Here is an 18429-nt window from a genome sequence, read left to right as displayed (position 1 = left end):
TCCCCCTGTCAGCCTCTTGAGTATCCTAATCAGGCCATGTCCTATAGATGTTCATCACCATGCCTGATTAAGATAATTCTCCAGGCAATAGAAGCAGGACAAGTGCTCTGATAGGACTTACCAGTATAAACTATACCGGACAGTTTTTACACAAATTGATTTATTTTTAAAATTACCCTTTTCTATACTTTGCCATTATGAAATTAATATTATGCTCTATATCAACTACTCTTCTTTTTAATAAAACATAGCCTGAGATCAGTTTGAAATTATAAAGGCTGTTGTAATTTATGATTACTTTGATACATTGTTGTGAAAGAAATTTATGTAACTTAATCTTATCTTTTAAATTGTGGCCATCTAGTCAGTGACATGTGTATTTATAGCTTTATGGTAGAACAATTTAACTCATAAAGATAATTTTGTTTTAAAACATTGTTTAAATTATAAAAAAATTATTTACTATATTGCTTGAGATTCAAGGCTCACGACGTTAATATATAGTTAACCATTCTACATTTCCTACAAAGGATTAATGTTTGATGGAACATTTAACTGAATAACAAGAAAAGGAACGTTTATTGACTTTAGATGAGGCACTGAAGACACTTAACTTTTCATGGTGTGTGCTTGTGTGTTGTTGGGTGTGTGCATGTGAGTTGCGCACAAGACGGAAGAGGGTGTTTGATCACCTTGACCTGAAACCACAGCAGTGGAGGGGCTGGGAAGTACCAAATCAGGTCCTCTGGAAGGGTGGTATGGGCCCCTAACAGCTGAGCCATCTTTCTGAACTCATCCATTTTGTTTTTGTACAACTGTCTCTATTTTGTCTCCAGAGCATTTCTTAATATCTGGTTAGGGTCACCACCTTTCTGGTGTTTGTCTCTTTGCTCAACTTTTGTAGGTTTGGGATCTTAAGGGAACCATGTGATATTGGTATCTGATACTGTTTGGAGGTTATTTTCAAAGCTCTTGGATCAGAGCTCTGGATTCAAAGCTCTGGAACTCACATAGAATCCATTAGTGGCTCACATGAGAGTAGGAATGTGGAAATCTAGGGAGGCTTTTATTATTGGCCAAGAGCAGGAGACATAAGCTTGAAAACCAAGCTGCCCTGATCCTTTGAGGGTGATAGATCCTAGACATGGAGTAACAGAAATTAGATTGGGGATGATCACGTCTTTTCTGAGAATTCAGGTCCTGCCTCCTGCTCCTTTAAACAAGGTATTTTCTGCCCTTCTTCGAGGTAGCTGTCTACTGTCAGAACTGTTCAGAACTGTTTAGCTAGTAGGTAAGATTATAATGAAGTGAAAGTGTGTGCCCTGCTCACTCTGGCTGCCATCTTACAACAAAGCAGTTTTGGCCATCCATGTGAAGATGCTCAACTTGCAGGCATCCTGCTGTAAAAGATAAACATGCCTGGGGCACGTGAGCAGGCTCACGGTAGCAATGTCTTTGAAATATAGACTTCACAATTGTTGGGCTCAAAAGCCACCTCTCCCCATTTAGTTCATAAAAAACTTCATTCGTTTATGCAGTTAAGTGTTTAACCTCCACACACATAGCTGTGAATCCCTTTCCTATCAACTATGTCCCCAGCGCCTTAATTATTTTTTCTCTTTTGATTTCACACTAGCTCAAGGAAGCATATAACACCTTTTTAAAGAATGGAAGTCTAGACCAGGAGACTTAAACTCTTCCCAAAGCCAAACAGGTGATAAAATAAAGTCAAGTGCCAGTGGGTAAGGTACTTGCCACCAAGCATGAAGACAGACTTGTATATCCTTGGGCTAAAGGAGAGCGCTGACTTTGTCCACAGGTTGTCCTCTGATGTCATCATGAACCACCACACATAAAGGTCACTTACAAAACAAAGTCATGCACACACAGTACTTTCAGATAGCACTGGTATATATGCAGGCAAGTACAACTTTTTCTGCTTGAAAAAATAGTTTCCAATAATAATTTTTTCATGAGGTGAGAGTTGTATTTTTGTGTTGACAATATTATATTGAGGAAAAAAGTACACATGTGAATGCTTTTACCATGTTTTACTGTTTTGAGCTCTGAATTTTTTTTATTTTTAATTAAAAGAAAAACTATTATATTAAAACACATATAGAAACAAACACATATATCCATTTCATGCAATGTCAGCTTCAGTATGACTTGAATAAATATAATATGAAATTAGTGTTTTAATTCACCTCATATGACAGGAAGAATGCCTCATTTGTTTTAAGGAAGTTAGAGAGGTTAAGAGCAGTAATGTTGGCAACACAGGGCAGCCCACCATCTTGTAATTACTCAGGCTGTTGGTGAGCCACACATCCCAGCAGCTCTTCACAGTCTGCCCTGGATCACACCAGGCCACTCACACAGGCGAATTATGGGAAAGCCTTTGTGTGGACTCCTGTCTGACTTGTCTGTCATGACAAAGAAGTGCCCCTGAGAGAGGACTCAGTTTATTTTTCTATCCAGGAAACTTGATAGTCACAAGCTAGGGTGAAGTTCTGTTAGTTGCATGACTTCTGATTGGAGGAAATTGTGTGAGGTTGGATATCATAAGGGAACGTGGTTGGAAGGAAGCACGCCTTCCTCTGGCTGTTCTGCAAGGCTGGTGAGCTGGTCAGAGCAGCAGTGAGTGTGCGGAGGCTGCAACACTGCAGGTCCAGAGCATAGTTACATCTATGATTGGCCTCTTCAGACTCCTTAGTCATCTTTATTTGCCCACCTCCGTGTCTGACCTAACATCCTTTTGACAAACATGCAGAACCTTTCAGAGTGTGCTAAAGAGCCTCTGGTCTCCACCAACCACAGGCTCAGGGTGCACCCAGATACCGGAGGCCTATAGTTAGGGTTTCTCTGCTTGGCTGTGACCCTGCCACCTAATGTACTCACCAATGTGTTGTTCTAAAAGTGCCTTGCTTTACAACTTTCCTTGTTCCGCAACTAAAACCTTCATCAAGCTGTCACCATGTTGGAACATGGAATTTGAGGTAACCTAAATCTGCATTCCTAAGCTATGGTCAATCAGAGTTGTCTCCGGAGTAAACTGTCTCTCTACTTTGAGGTGAGCGTTGTGTTTCTGTGTCAGCAATATTATGTTGAAAAAATATATATGCAAATGCTTTTTACTGTTAATTTTACTGTTGTGAGTGCTGTGAAATTTTTATTTTTAATTAAAAGAGCAGCTAGAGAAATTTTAATTCAAGACAGTACTTTCATTAGAATAAGAAACATTGCTAAATGTTTCTCTATATAACATAATTTGGGTACTAGTAGATAGAGTGTCTTTCTTAGAAGGAAACTAAGAGTTTAGGAAATATTCACTCTACCAAGGGATTTGCTGTAATGTGATATCATTATATTTGTGATTTTATGGAGGTAAAATGAATACTAAATGAAACAAAATTCCCAAGGCTGACTCAAGAGGCAGCTAAGCACGTAGCATCTCACGTAGATGGTTGGAAGGCACAATTTTGCCCCATCACTGCATCCGTATCCTTGAACGGTTTCGACTGAAGACAGCATTTCTTTGAATTTTTCATTAAACCCGACGTCTTGAAATATGAATTCCTTTTATGTTCCTGTGAGTTTTGGCTAAGAGAACCCTAGTGAATAAATCATACCATACGGCGTGTCACCAGCACTTGTGAATATTTCTGCTTTGTTATTCTATTCTCAGCAGAGCACCATTGATTATCAAACTCAGCGGAGAGCATTTTATGATCATATATCTCCATTAGCTCCGAGGTTGACTACCATAGATTTTTCTGGTTAAGCTTGCATTATGTATTAGGTAGCCCATCTCTTCAATATAAAGTTTGATTTCATTTCTAAGCCCAGAACTCTTATTATGTATTATGTATAAAGATTCTTATCCTTTATATGTAAAAATAGGCTGCACTGTCTTTGTGTAACTGAAATCTATGCCATCTTTTCTTTTTTCTTGATTCACAGGCAGCGTATTATAATATGAAGATGAATCTCTACAATGAAATGGCTGTCAGGGTAAATATTTCTTCACTTGTTAAACAAATGAAAAGTCAATTGTGCCCTGAATTCCCTTTTAATAAAATGAGCAAAGCAAAGTAATGCAAATTTGATTGATATGCTAATGGAAGGTGGGGGAAAAGCACTAGTTAAAAAGTTAGCTATACTAAGCACACAGCAGCATGGAAAAGTAGAGTAAAATGTAAACCACAAAGTTATAAATGCCTATGCTTTATAATGTCAGGGATCTCTGAGCCTTAGCTAAAGAAAGGCCACAAATATTAATGAAGTAATGCATCTGTGTCCATATGTCATGTGATAAATCATGGTAAATAGATGAACATGGTTCTGAGATCTAAGAATCCTGACTTACATAAGGAAATTAAAACTATTCATATGATTTAGCAGTAATAAAGTTTGTTTCTAGCATAGAAATTTTCCCATCATTTTTGTGTTTACTCTTCTGTGCTGATTACCTAATAGAAAGGTTACTTTAGGGCTGATCATGTGGCTTAGATGGTAAAATGTTTGACTTGCAAGCATAAGGAACCTAGCTCTGGTCCTCATGGTGGCGGTACTTTCCTGTAACCCCAGTGCTGGCAGGGTGGTGACATGCTGGTCCCTACAGTTCATTAGACAGCCTGCAGAGCCAAACTGATGAGCTTCAAGTTCACTGAGAGACCCGGTTGCAACAGAAAGAAGGAGTGCAGAAAAGGTGGCAAAAACCCCAATTCTGTCTGCAGCCTCCATGTGAGTGCTCACCTGTACACTCCTGTACTTACAGGAACACACACCACACGGCACAACATACACAAACAAGCTGAGCATAGCAACCGTATGCCTGAATTTGATTTCTGCAGATTTTGGCAATGACACAAAACTTTTATTCCTTTTATTTAAAACAATGTAGTTATTGCTAAATTATTATATATATTATATAATATATAAAATATTATATATTATAAATAATACACAATTATTATATATATATATATATGGAAATTTCTCTGTTGAATTTTATTGCTGCTTCTAAGACCTACATTGCCTGGTTATATCCTCTTTGATTAATATTAGTTCTTACTTCTGCAAAGAACATATTTTGCTTTGGGCCAGGCAAGGTGGCAAGTTCTTTCTGAAAGCCATATGCCGATTGTAAGCACCTCATTAACGTTTCTTCCGAATCTGTGTGCTACTCTTGGAAACGTGGCTGTCTTCTGTGTGGCGGATCAAGGGAACCTGAACCAGGCCTTCTGCAGTAACTGTGCACCTTGTTGTTTCTCTGGAGCTGATGAGAAGCCAGAAAGAGCAAGAAGTGGTATTAGCTGGAGGCAAGACCTCCAAGTGTAGGATGCCATTAACCTTCCTCGGGAGCATCCACACAAGGAAACACTTCGAATTTTCTTTCTTCAGGGCATACACTCATCTGAGATGTATAGGGTTTCCATTCTCTGCAGTACTACCATAGGCTGAAACATGGCGATGTTGGAATTCTTATCTGCTTACCTCCAGAAGTTAGCAGATGTGTCTCCAAAGGAAAAAGTAACAAGTTGTTGACAACCTAAAACAGTTTTGCTTTTTCCAAAAGACATGGTCTCACATAGCCTTCGCTATGTACCCAAGCTTGGCCTTGAAATCCTCCTGATCCTCATGCCCTAATGTCAGAGTGCTAGCTTTACAGATGGGAAACACCTTGTTCTACTGGAGAGTGTAAAACAGTTAATTTCCAAAACCATAATCCTCTCTGCAGACCCCAGGGGGATGATGACAGATCTTCTGCCCCATGCTACTATGCCTTAGTAACTAAAGAGAAGCCCAGAAGACAGGAATGGAATAATGCGTACTTGTGGCTTTTATTTGGTCCCAGATCTTCACAATGAATTCTGATCTGACTAAACAGAAGTTCCCTTAACTTAAAAGAACTGTGTAAGAAGCTCATATTGATATAACCATTAAAAGGCATCAATTCCTTCAACATCATACTGAAAGTGTCATCCATTATCAGTTTGTCTTTGATATGAATTGGTGGGCAATGTTGAGGTTCAACTTTAGTCTTGTAATCCCAGGAATCAAGCATGTTAGAAAAATGTCTTTGTGTTTGTTGGCATGTAGAGAAGAGCTTGTACATTCTTCCTACCCAGACTTGGGTGAGACACACAGATGCTTGGCCCAGCTCCTTCATTTGTGGAAGTCCAAGTTTCTCATATCCCTGCTGAAATATCCCCTTCCTTACAGTCTCCCAACTTACCTCTTTGTCTTCATTGACCAATGGCAGCAAAGCATCTGTCAACAAACTATTCTTAGTCTACTTCTTCCCCCAGGTTTCTGACTTAGCCAGCCTCTCTTTAATGTCTCCCAAGAAGAGATTGCTGTGGGTGAAGTGCTGTCCTGTTTTGCCACCCTTTGTCCTACTCCTCCATATCAGGTGCTCTCTTGCCTTGTTTACACTGTCTGTAAAAGAGAAGCTCTCAGCACACTTGTCAATGCTCCCCTCCTCAAGGCCTCCCTGTGGAAGCCCTTCAGCTCTGCCAGCTGCTAGAATCATCATTCTCAGCCCTGCAATAACATTTTGTTGTTGTTTATGATTTTAGCTTCACTAGAGATAAAACCTTAAGCCTCATGTGTACCAGGAGCTCATGTATCTTGCATCGTCCCATGTCCTCAGCCCTCTGTGTAATCTGTGTGTCAGTAGTCTTAGCTGCCCAAGCTGTCCTTACTCACTCTAGCCACAGCAGGTCTTGAAGGACTCCAGACAGTGATCTTTTCAATTCAAGCTTCTCCTTGAGAAATATGGATTCTTTCTTTGCTTTGTAGCACTGGGGTTGAACCCAGAGAATGGTGCAAGCCAGGCAGCATTCTATCCTAAGCAATGCTATATAAACACCTGTCTCTTTTTTTTTTTTTTCTTGGCAAGACATCCCAAGAGGGAAGAACAGGGTGTGAGTGCAGTGGGAATTAAGTGAAGAGAGAAGATATTGTAACATTACCTAGAGGATGAAATGGTTTACTAGAGATACTCGGGTTTTTCCTCTAAGGATTACTATAGAAAATTTATAATAAAAACATTTCTCTACGCATTTCATGGAACAGGCCTATAATCTCAGCGACTTGAAAAGCTGAGGCAGGAGGATCACAAACTAAGGCAAGCCTGAGTAATTTAGTGAGATTCTGTCTTGAAATAAAAAGTAAAAAACCAGCTGGGGATATAGTTCAGTAGAGGAGTACTTACATAGTAGTACCCATGAAACAACATAGGCTTAATCTCTAATAACACACACATACACACACACACACACACACACACTTTTACAAGAAGTTTATGAACTCCCTCAGAGACTTGTGATGAGTTAACTTTATCAGAGGTAGGAACAAGGCTGACTTGTGTAGAGGCTGTAAATGATCTTGTAACAAAGAATTTTTTTTTTTTTAGATCAGCTAATCACAGCAAGCAGTGACCAGCACTGAATTTACTTCTGAGTGGGTTTTCTATAGGTGATACTTTGCTATTAATTATCAGAGGTTAGTGTAGCAGAGCAGTTGTAAAGGCTTATGTAGCCAGTATTAAGTGCTTATACTTTTCTAATGAAGAACAAGTACATGAGTATGCTTTTGTTTTATATAATAGACATTAACATCCTAAGTTGCTGTCTTTATGAGGGGTTACCTTTTCTCTGCAGGATTTATGATCACCCTTTCCCTGTAGAATGATCACTCTCTGAATTTATTTCTCTACTTCACCATAGACATGTTTTTCCTATTCAAACTGGTAACATTTTATTATTCTTCCTAATTTACATGCTAGCCCCCACCACAACTATGTTGCGAGTCCGTTGGGGTCCTTCATTCTTCAGTTTCCAATGCTTAATTATGGGAGGTTGTTAAAGAAATATCTCAGGATAGTCAGTCAATTCTATCCCTCCCTCTTATTCTTTCCGATTCACATAGTTTTATAAAAGAAGCCATTGCCTTAAATAATTTCTCTCTATATCACTAAGGACTGAACACCTTTGTTAAAAGAGACCCTTTTGCTGGGGATGTTTAAAACGTCTAAATTCTGTGAGTGGACACTATGGTAGGAATGGACTGGACATCAAATGTAATTGATTGTTTCTTGGAGAATCCCTTTTATCCCGGAACACTTGTATAGTGATTTCTCAATCAGATGTCATTACTTGTCAAAGGGACTAGGACTGGGAGAAGGCCAGTAGACTCTTATTTTGAGTGATTTGTCTTGATTTTAGCACCCCAATCACTTCAGTTCAGATTGAAGTGCTCACTTTATGGAAAATAACAGCATAACAGCAAGTTGAACACTAAAAATGACTTAAAACAAATTTGCAAAGGGCTATAACTCTTACAGTTATGAATTAATATAAGTCATAATATCAAATTGTTTCTTTCATGTCTAAAACATGACAAGTGTAAGAAAAATTATATAGTGGCTTTATTTAAAAGTGCTTAAATATGTCATATATAAAGCTTCATCTCAGTCCTTTAGACTACCTATAATTCTGTTCATATTTATTGTGCCGTGCAGTAAGAATGATTTACAATAACAACTTTGGTGATTGAAAAGACACACATTGCAGATTTTTTTTTAGAAAGTATGCCCACAGTTTCATAGCCTGGAAAAGGTGTTAGGATTCTGTGGCTATAGAACAAAGAACACAGTCTTAGATACACTAAGAAAGGTCTTCTAAATTTCAGTGTTTTCGTCAAGATAGGAAGGGAGCATGTTAGACAACGTCAAGTGTATGCAAACTCATAATGCTTCCATTACCATGCAAAGAAATGTCTCTTCACTTTTCTTGTTTACATTCACATGTGCAAAGCATCTGAATCAGTTCATAGAGAAAGCAAAGGTAAGTAGAGCCGAGGGTGAGCGAGTGCTGCCATGTCCCCATGAGGTACACCAGGGCATCGGAAATGGCTAGGACATTGCCAGTGGGTTCACTTTCCAGGCTTCCTTCACTTTTGTTTTAGGGAAAAAAAAGTCTTTTGTTCCTCCTCCATTGATATTCAGATTACTATGGATTTGGGGGAATAAAGATAAACATAGTGGAGGAAAATCTTTTCTGTGCACAGATGGCTTTTGATATACCAAGGTTTTGCCATTTGTTTCAGTGCTTAATATAAACATTATTTATAAGAACACTTATGCAGTGATGTTACTTAATGAGGAATATGCATCACTGGTCTGACTAGCTTAAGAGGTCATTTAGAACTTGCAGTTAACAAGCTCTAATCTGCTGAGCACACAATGACTTTGTTTAAAATTATCTATTCAGAGCTGATCAATGACAATAATTGTTTTATTCCAATCACTTCTGAAAGTTGCTAATTACTTTGAAGGGCATGAGTACTACCCATTTTTTGGTTCTGTTTTATTTCTTTTTGTTCTTTGAAGTTGTCACCCTTTCACCTTGAAATTAAGAAAAGCAATGTTGCAAGATTTATTCAAACCCTTGAATATGCTTTCTTAAAAAAATTATTTGTTCACTGGGTCTTGAATATCAACAGGAAATACACTAAACCTGACATGTCAATTGCGCTCATGTAGGTAAGGATGGTGCTGTCCTTACCTACATGACCTGCCTGTACTAATTAACAACTGTTACACCAGCCTCCCTGCTGTAAGAAAATGTCTTTAAAATCAAAGACATACTTTCTTTCTCCTTATAATGTTCACATAAGACAATAGTGCAAAAAGTGTGGTCTTCATAGCAAGACATAGATAGGTTTGTGTCCCAACTTTGCCATTTGCTTTTGTAATGGTTAGATGAGTCTGAGTATCAATTTCCTCATGTTTAACGTGAGGCCATGCCTTTCACAAGGAGTGTGCGAATGAAGTCTATTAGTGTCATACTTGCCAAAGCATGAGCATGGAGCACAGTGAATTTCAGCCTATTTACTTCTCTGACAGTTGTGTTCTTTGCTTTCCCAAGGCTCTGTTCCTTCCAACTCCTTCTATACGCTCATTTTATTTGAAGTCACTTAAGCAGTGGTTATTTGTTGTGATGGCTAGTTTAATGTCAACTTGACACAAGCTAAAATAATCAGAAAAGGTGTGGTCTCAACTGAGAAAGTGCAATCCTATAGAACATTTTCTCAATTAGTGATTATGGGGCAATGCCCAGACTATTGTGGATGGTGACACACCTAGGCTATTAGTTCTGGATTCCATAAGAAAATAGGCTGAGCAAGCTGTGAGAGCAAGCCAGTAAGCAGCTCCCCTTCATGACCTCTGCATCATCTCTTGCTCCAGGTTCCTGCTCTATTTGTGTTCTTGACCTGTCTTCCTGCATTGATGAACTGTGATCTGGAAGTGTAAGCCAAATAAACCCTTTCCTCCCCAACTTGCTTTTAGTGGTGATGATTCATCACAGCAACAGTAACCTTACCTATACTTTAGTGTGGATGAGTTTTGATTTTTATCTTAACCATCACTTACAATGTCTTTTAGGATACAATTGTGAATAAAGGACTTGCCAAATGGGATAGGTGCCAAGACTATCAGGATCTCGGAATGTTCCATTTGAGCCTGTATTGATGAGGTTGCTACTGCTTCTAGAAATTGCTAGAGGTGAAAAAAGGAGGATCCCAGGTCATTGGTGTTTTCTCCATCTCTGCCTCCATAGGAATCCCTTTCAGGTTAGCACAGGTGACTGCAGACTTGTGTTTGTCCTCCCAAGCTGATTCTCTCCAGAATGGCCTCCATCTCTGCTCTGTAACCACCACACTCACTCATCAAAAACATCTCGGATGTCTGCTGAAATTTTATTTTTATTCGAGTTTAGTAATATTCTCAGGCATGAATTCTCCTCAGCACCATCTCTGCTTTTCCTGTAGTGCATATCTATGAATGTCCTCTTAGTTTATACAGCTTTGCTATGTAAACAGAGAGAGTGTGATGAGACACCAGAAGTTATCCAAGCATCCGCACTTAGGCACTCACTGAACCTCACTAAGCATCAACTTTCTCTTCTTTCCAATATGCCTTATAATCTGTACCTCAGCATGGCATTAGAATATTAGATGAGATGGAACAGGAAGATGCTTTCCTATTCGCATGTATCACTTATATGTGTGCTCTGATTTGTGTCTCTGTGTCATTAGAAAGTGGTTTGTACCAACTCATCCGTAGTGTTAAACACTATATAATTTTGGTTAAATTATAGATACTTTCTAAATTGAGTATCATTTTATAACAATCTTTTTTTCAATTTAAAGAACTGATCTCTAAAACGAGGCCATCTGAGGAGTGTGAGAGGCTGTTCAGTAGCTGAGAGCTCTTGCTGCTCTTCCAGAGGAATTTTGGCTGTGTGAACCCACCTAGGTCACCTAGCACTCACCTTCATGTGACCGCAGCTCTGAGGGACCTGCTCCTTTCTGGCTTCCACAGACACTACACACAGTTGCAGCTCTCCCAGAGTTAAAAAAATAATTAAAGAGAAAAGAGTAAATGAACACAACTTGAAAAACATTTTATTGACAAACTCTCAATGTAGCTACATCTAATTGCAATGTTGCTTCATTCTGGTTTCTAGAATTTGTGTCCCTTGTTCAATACACTCTCTGTTTTGTTTACTTTTAGTCATTTTTTCATATGAAAGGATGACAAATATTAAAATTCCCACAGATATTGTACTGTAAAATGATTGTGAAATGCTTTTAAATGACAAAGAAACACATTTTCAGACAGCATCACTGTTTACCTAGAACCAATTCCATATTCCACCTAAATGGAATATCCTTTAGGGAAAAACAAAAGTATCATTGGAAGACTAATAATTATTCTCAATGTTTCCTTCCATTCTTTTAAATAAGTTCAGACATTTCTTTTGCCCACAAAATTGGTATTGTGCTTTACATTTTAGTTTGAATAGTCCCACTAGCTGGTGACTGTATTACCAAAGGATGCAAATCCTCATGATGACTGGGAGCTTATGAGGCAGCCTGGAGCTTGATGAAGTGTGTCACTTCAGCACTTTTCAGAAAAGTGAAGTTATGTTTTCTGGTAAAAATAAACTGGATTTCTGTGGAACATATTTGAAGAAGATAACTTCAAAACAAGTTTCATTGGTTGAAAATTGTAATTCATTTATTGTCCAATGCCATTTGTAATGACCAGAAGAATAAATTTGACACTTCTTCATACTGCTTAGATACTAGATCCATCAATGATATGTGAAAAATTATAAGAAAACTATAAAACCTGTTTTGTGCCATTTTCTATGAATGAGATAAAGATAATATTTTTCACACAGAAGTGTTCTGAAGGTAATCAACATAAGAAAACTACTTGGGATACTATCTGACACCTGAAAAGTCAACAAATAATAGCTATTATTACTATTAGAATAGCATTAATAAAGTTATGATCAAGGCTCAGTAGAGTACCAGGCAAAGATGCTGGTATCTCTCAGCCCACCCTAACCCTATCCCTAACCCTGGGGGGGGGACTTTAAATTCAAAGACAGCCTGGCTTCTATAGTGAGTCTCAGACAAGCCTGGACTACTAGAGAAGTGCTATGCAAAATGCAAAGTAAGGAAATGCAACACTAGCTATTAGGTTTTCCCCATTTGATGGTACTAGGGATTTGAACCCAGGTCTTGTGCATATATATAAAACACCAATTGAAGAAAAAGATAATGAATTTCAAAGAGAACAGGGTAGAGGGAGGGAAGAGAAGGGGAAAAACATAATACTAGAAATAAAAAGTAAAAGAACAAAAATAGCATTTTATTTAAAGACAGGCTCATTTAGCGGTTTACTTCAATTAGGCCTTATCAAAACTACAGTACAGTTAGTTGTATTAGTTGTTTGTTCTGTTGCTGTGACAAAATAACTAAGAAAGCAATGTCATAGGTGGTTAAGTTCAGTGGACAAAGAACTTCCACATAAGCATGAGGGCAGGACTTTGGACCCTCAGTAGCAACATAAGAGCGTGGCAGTGGCAGCATCCTCCTATAATCCCAGTGTATGAGTGGGACAGCTGGCTAGTTAGACTTGCTGAACCAGCAAGATCTGGCTGCAACTAGAGAAGCTGCCTAAGTAAATAATGGAGATGGTGACCAAGAAAATACCTGACTTCAACCTCTGGCCTTCACAAATGTCCACACACGCACACACGCGCGCGCGCGCACACACACACACACACACACACACACACACACACACATATACACACAAGAACATGCTACTTCACATACACATATACCACACACACAAAATACAACCATACATACACATTACAATAGCAAGATATTAAAATATATTGGCACTACTTACATTTACAACTAATATACTAGCTATATTCATAGAAAACCCAAAGACACTTTTTGTGTTTTTTATTTATTGTTTGAGAGTTTCTATTATTATTTTTTAAAACATATACAGTGTATTTTGATCATATGCTTTCCATTCCCCTAGTTCCTCCCAAATCATCCTCACCTCAAAAAAAAAAAAAAAAAAAAAAAAAAAAAAAAAAAAAAAAAAAAAAAAGAAAAAGAAAGAAAAGAAAAGAGAAAAACATTCAATGTTTAAAAAAAAAAAATCAATACAACAACATCAATAGAATGACAGAAAGCACACAAAAACCTTTGGAATCCATTTTGTATTGGTCAACTACTCCTGAGTATGGAAACTGCCCTGGAGTAAACTTGATATACCCACTGACACTCTATTGGAGAAACTAAATTTCCCTTTCTCAGCAGTTATTAATTGCAGATATTTAGGAATAGGGCTCAGTGTCTGCTTCGAGTTCTCAGTGCTGGGATTTTGTCTGCTCTGACCCTGTTCAGTGTATGCTGTCCGCTTCTCCATTCATTTGTACATCAGTCTTACTGTGTCTAGAAGCTGCTGTTTCCTTGAAGTCATCCACCCCCTCTGGCTCTTAAAATCCTTTTACCTCCACTTCTACTCAGATTTCTGAGCCTGGAGGAGAGGGGTTTGATAAAGACATCACAGTCAAGGCGGAGTGCTCCAAAGTCTGTTACTCTCCACACATTGTCCAGTTATGGGTCTCTGTATTAATTTCCATCTACTTCAAGAAGATTCTTTCATGAGTGTTTAGTGAGGCACTGGTCTATGGGTGTACTGCTAGGAGTTATTTATTCTATGCTGGGTTCCTTTGGCAGAACAATAGTGATAGGTTTTCTCCTAATGCTCTTGATCTGTCTAGTCTCACATTCTTCATTACTTTATGAGTGCTGGATGTGGGTTCCATCTCATGGAGCAGGTCTTAAATTCAGTCAAAGTGTTGGTTACTCCTATTGGATTTGTGCCACTCTTACAGAAGTATATCTTACCTCTCTTTTAAGCTGCAAGGTTTGTAACTGGGTGATAGTGATGATTACTTTTTTCCCGCAGCTGTGAACAAAGAACCTTCCAGCATCGTGAATGCTAGTCAGTAGGGGTGAGGCTTTTAGTTGGATACCAGCTTGGCTTGTCACTGTTCAATGACGTGCATATTGTCTTCAGCACTAAGGCCTTACCATCAGGTTGTAGAGAACAACCAAATAAACTTGGGAGTAGCCCGTGATATTTGAAAGGGGTGGGCCATGTGACCTCCTTGGCCAATGACTCAACAATATGTAACCCATTCCTGGCACTAGAGGTTTTTACTAGGTGGTATAAGATGTCTAGTTGGGGCATTGTCCAAACCTTTATTTGATAGATGTTATTAGACATAAGTATCTTGATTTTAATAAGTATATAGTTTTTAAAAATGTTCAATGGCATATTTTATTTTTATTTACACTAATAGATTCAGAGACGATGGCGTGGCTTTAGGATCCGGAAATACTGCTTTAATTATTATTATTTGAAGGAATACTTGAGAGCTGTTTCAGAGACCAATGATGCAATTAGGTGAGTAATATAACTACTCATGTACTACTGAAAGTTAGCATGGACTATCAATAGATAGTGATTATTATCACACTTAGGGAAGCCCTTGAGACCTAGTGATAGTGTGTTGGCAAGATATACCTACATGATTCTACTTACCTTGAACATTTATTGTCCCTGTGTTAAAGTTATCATGCATTATTGACTATAAATTAGATTATTTATGCATGAAATATATGGTCATACAAGAATTTACTTTCTATAAAACTATCATATAATGTTAGATTTATCTATAAAAGGATTCAGCAGATGAAGTCTTCAATAAACCTCATGTGTATTGTGATAAGCATGCACAATAATGAACTTTCTTCTGAAGGAGGAAAATATCATGGACCACATTAAGGGGAGCAATCTGACAGCAAACTGTATTTTTGAACATCTAGTAAGATAGGACGTGGCTTTTAGGTACCAGGACATCATCTGTAGATAGATACAAAATGCAGGAGTCATGGCACTTTTCAGTCAGTGTTTCCAAAGCACCATGATGAGTATCTGAAACCCTGCACTGGGGAAGGAGATGTAGGCAAGCAGATCCTTGGACTTCTTGGTCATCCAGCATAGCCAACGGTGATTGCCAGGTTCACTGAGAGGTGGTGTGTCAGAAAACATGGTGGGGGAGCAATCAAGGAAGACACTGGATGTTTGCTGACATCACAGGCATATGTCCACACAGACACACCTGAAAATGTATGTACATACAACACACGTGAACACACAAATTTAAAGTAATTTTGGTACTGTTTATTTCTATTTATAGTATTACCCATATACTATATGTTTTACGTAGTGTGATACCATTTTTAACTTCTTTGGAATTTACTTCTAGATTTATACTATTACAGTCAAAAATATATTTTGGCATGAATATTGCTTTATTGGTTTTCAACTTACATGGATTGTTTTCTTTTATATGTTCTTGAAGGGCAAGGAAATGGATTTTGGTTTTCCATCTGTGATCAGTTGTATTTTAATTGCACAGCAAAACAATTACATTTGTTATATTCTGTACTCTTGTTTAATGTTTCTGATTTTTTTGATTCTTATATAATATACAAACTATTATTTGTTTTTCTGAGGTTTTCTTTCTACTCTTCAGGTTGCCTTTTTAAAGCATTTATTTCATTTTGTATTTCTCTGTGTGTGTGTGTGTGTGTGTGTGTGTGTGCATGTGCCCTGTGCGTGTGCGTACACACACTCATACACGTGAGTCCAGGTGCCTGCAGAGGCCAGAAGTGTCAGATCCTTGAGCTAGAGTGGCAGACAGTGTGAGATACGGGTGCTGGGCAAGAGTCCGAGGCACTCTTAACCACTGAGCTGACTTCCCACTCCCAGTTTGCCATGTTTTAATCATGGAACTGGGCTATCCTTACTTTAGTGTAGCTGAGCTTCCCTGGAAAAAGGCTGATGCCATCTCCCCTTCGGCAACATGAGGACAGGGGTCATCATTGCTGCCTTCCGTACCTCTGTAATCTTGGAGACTAACATATTCTGCAGACAATATTAGCTGGCTAGGTTCCTAACATGGTACATAATGAAACTACACTGTATTTTTAAGTTTGTCAGCTAGAGGCAGTTTTGAGAATATTATTTTTGTTTTTTAATCTTCATCACCAATTCCATTCAATAAACACTTGTTGACTTCGATGCAGGCCTCGCGTTAGCTTAGATATTGAGATACAATGATTTAAATGAGAAACTCTTGTTAGCCTTAATGTACACATGCTTTATAGGAACATATCACAAAAATAGAAACAAAAGCAGAAAGCATTTGTGTTTTCTATGCCCAAGAAATATACTAATTTTTTTAGAATTATTACAGATTTTTTATAACACAATATCCTCACAGTCTGACTTTGTGAGCTGACTCTGTTTCTTGCAGACCCCCTCAGTGCCTTCTTGTTCTGCAGTAGCTTTCCTAACTTCCTCAGTCTGATGGTGTCCCTCCTGATTCCTCTCTGCACTATGTGTGTTTCTCTGCTGCCTTCTGATCTGTTCTCTGCCTGCTCTTCCCCCATCCCAGCAGAAGACATGAGTGGTTTCATTAGACAGGGAACTATTGTAGCGTTTGGATTCGGTTATTTATATTTTTGGTTAAGTACTGGTGATAGAGAAATTCTCAATCTCTCTTCTGTCTACTAAGAAAGGCTGAAACAAAAACCAAGGCATGTGCACATGTGCATTTAGTTATGAACCACGTTGCCCTAACTGGAAATTAACTCTTCCTGGGATGTGAATTACTCAGGAGCCCAGGCACCTGAACATGGTCCAAGCTCATTCTCACCTGAAATTCCCTGAGGAATCCTTGGGGTCTCTATTACAGTAAGATTGGATTGGTGATGACAGATGAATGTCTACACTATTAACATAATACAAAAATTAACATATTTCCCTATAGCTCTTTATTCTGTAGGACCACACAGGTTACTGTTTTCCACAGTTTCTCTTTCTTGCTTCCTCCACCCCAACACACATCCTTTCCTTATCCTTCCGGACATTCTTCTTTGTCCCACATTTCCCCTATTTCAAGGTTGCACTTTCTTGAATATATCTTGGTTTTTCATAGGCCTTTTTTCCTTGGGTAGAAACATTAGGGTATCTGATCATTAGATTCTTCAAAAACTTCTATAAGGAATTTGACTGATTGAAATGTTAATGATACATCATATTATATGATATATATGGATTATATGTATATGTATACACATATGTGTATATATGTACAATATACATATTATGTGTACTGTACAGAGTTTGTGATTAATGAACCTTTCATTTAGCCTTCATTTAAAATTTTAATATTTAAGTAAACTGGTAAAACATCTGCTAAAAAGGCACATACACTCATAATAAATATAATTTATATAAAAAGAAATGTTCAGGTTTGCTTTAATGTTGTATCCATATGTCCTTTTGCTTCTCTGTAAATGAGAACTTATTTTAAGTTCTTACAACATTTTATTTATTGAGAAAGAAACAGACAGAGGTGCAGGGTGGGGGGTCAATATATGGGAGTACACACTTGCTGTGGTAGTGGAGCTATGTAGGGCAGTCAGAGGTCATCTTTGTGTAGGTCATTCTCTTTCCACTCTTACTGCTTCTGGGCACTGATCTTAGGTCCGTGAGATTTTACAGCAGTTGCCTATATAGGCCAAGCAATCTTGCCAGCCCATAAAGATAACTTCTTGAGTTTCCATTTTTAACTGTAATTGGTGTGTGAAAATGTTATCTGAGCTAGTGAGATGGCTCAGTGGGTAAAAGTGCTTGCTGCTAATCCTGACAGGCCAAGTTCAATCTCTGGAAGCCACATAAAGGTAGAAGGAGAGAAAGAACTCCACACAACTAAGGTGTGTATGCCATACCATCATGCAAGCATGCACACACACACACACTCATAATAAATAAAATTTATATGAAAAAGGAATGTTTGGGTTTGTTTTAATATTGTATCCAGATGTCCCTCTACAATCTTAATGAATTTACTAGTCAATTGATTTGAGCACTTCATATATAATAAATTGTATGTG

At 38.1% G+C, this 18429-nt stretch overlaps 1 protein-coding gene across 1 annotated transcript in view; it reads left to right on the top strand.

The window, feature by feature from the left end:
• Nucleotides 1-18429, top strand: part of Spata17 (spermatogenesis associated 17) — a 159747-nt gene that overhangs the window by 27826 nt on the left and 113492 nt on the right. The window contains 2 exon segments of the mRNA XM_051185748.1: nucleotides 3964-4014; nucleotides 14763-14866. Coding sequence (XP_051041705.1) covers nucleotides 3964-4014; nucleotides 14763-14866 — 155 coding nt within the window.

This window comes from Phodopus roborovskii, unplaced genomic scaffold (assembly GCF_943737965.1).
Source record: "Phodopus roborovskii unplaced genomic scaffold, PHOROB, whole genome shotgun sequence".
Taxonomy (NCBI): domain Eukaryota; kingdom Metazoa; phylum Chordata; class Mammalia; order Rodentia; family Cricetidae; genus Phodopus; species Phodopus roborovskii.
This window is presented reverse-complemented; position numbering and strand designations above follow the sequence as displayed.